Source organism: Annulohypoxylon maeteangense, assembly GCF_022496945.1.
Source record: "Annulohypoxylon maeteangense strain CBS 123835 unplaced genomic scaffold GGS22scaffold_30, whole genome shotgun sequence".
NCBI classification, from domain to species: Eukaryota; Fungi; Ascomycota; class Sordariomycetes; order Xylariales; family Hypoxylaceae; genus Annulohypoxylon; species Annulohypoxylon maeteangense.
In genome coordinates this window covers 113,092-113,786 of record NW_025953277.1, presented here as the reverse complement: position 1 = coordinate 113,786, position 695 = coordinate 113,092, and the positions used below count along the sequence as shown (strand labels likewise).

Here is a 695-nt window from a genome sequence, read left to right as displayed (position 1 = left end):
TTTGAACCAAGTGAAGCATCGCGTCCCGCGGGGGTAGTAGGTAGGTAGGTAGGTATTGTATCGACCGTAGGAACATACGACTTAATTTAACGCATTGATTGTTTCTAATATATAGGTACTACCTACTTAGTGAAGAGGTAGGAGAGAGATCGCAACGATATCCCCTTTCCATTCATTCTAGCCTACTTCCGGAATAAGTTTCCTTGTTTGCTCAATCACGGCCTCCGGGGCCGAAGTCTAATTCTTCATAGTATCGATAGATTCCCATTGAGTAGTCCTGTCTTCTCTTGCTAGCCAAGTAATCATTGATCCTTGGTCGCTCCTTAACTGCGCTGTACAGCTTGAAGACATGTGCATACTTTCCCGACTTTTCGGCGGCGGCTACAGCCTTCCTGAAGGCAAATTTAGTTCCGTCGATGCACTATTATATGTCAGAATATCCTCACAGTCCGAGAAGACCAATGATACCCCGTAGAAGAGAATGTAGAGACGGGCTTACCTGAAACAACACTGCGAGAACGAGTCAGTAATTTCTTCTCGTAGAAAGGGGTTCCGGTGATTTAGGTGTGTATTCGGGGGGGGGGGGGGGGGGGGGGCAACACCTTATTTAACAAAATTAATAAAAAACCAATACAGGCAATAAAGAAAGGGGGGGGTGAGAAAGATTTAAAAAACAAACCAAAGAGGGCGTAATT

At 45.2% G+C, this 695-nt stretch overlaps 1 protein-coding gene across 1 annotated transcript in view; it reads right to left on the bottom strand.

Moving 5' to 3' along the window:
* Positions 1-211: 211 nt before the first annotated feature.
* The window catches only part of GGS22DRAFT_182517 (uncharacterized protein), a gene marked incomplete at both ends in the record, with an annotated part of 3,419 nt that continues 2,935 nt past the window's right edge, over positions 212-695 (bottom strand). The window contains one exon of the mRNA XM_047963977.1: positions 212-392. Within this exon, the coding sequence (XP_047814013.1) occupies positions 212-392 (181 nt within the window). The remainder of the gene's footprint in view (positions 393-695) is intronic.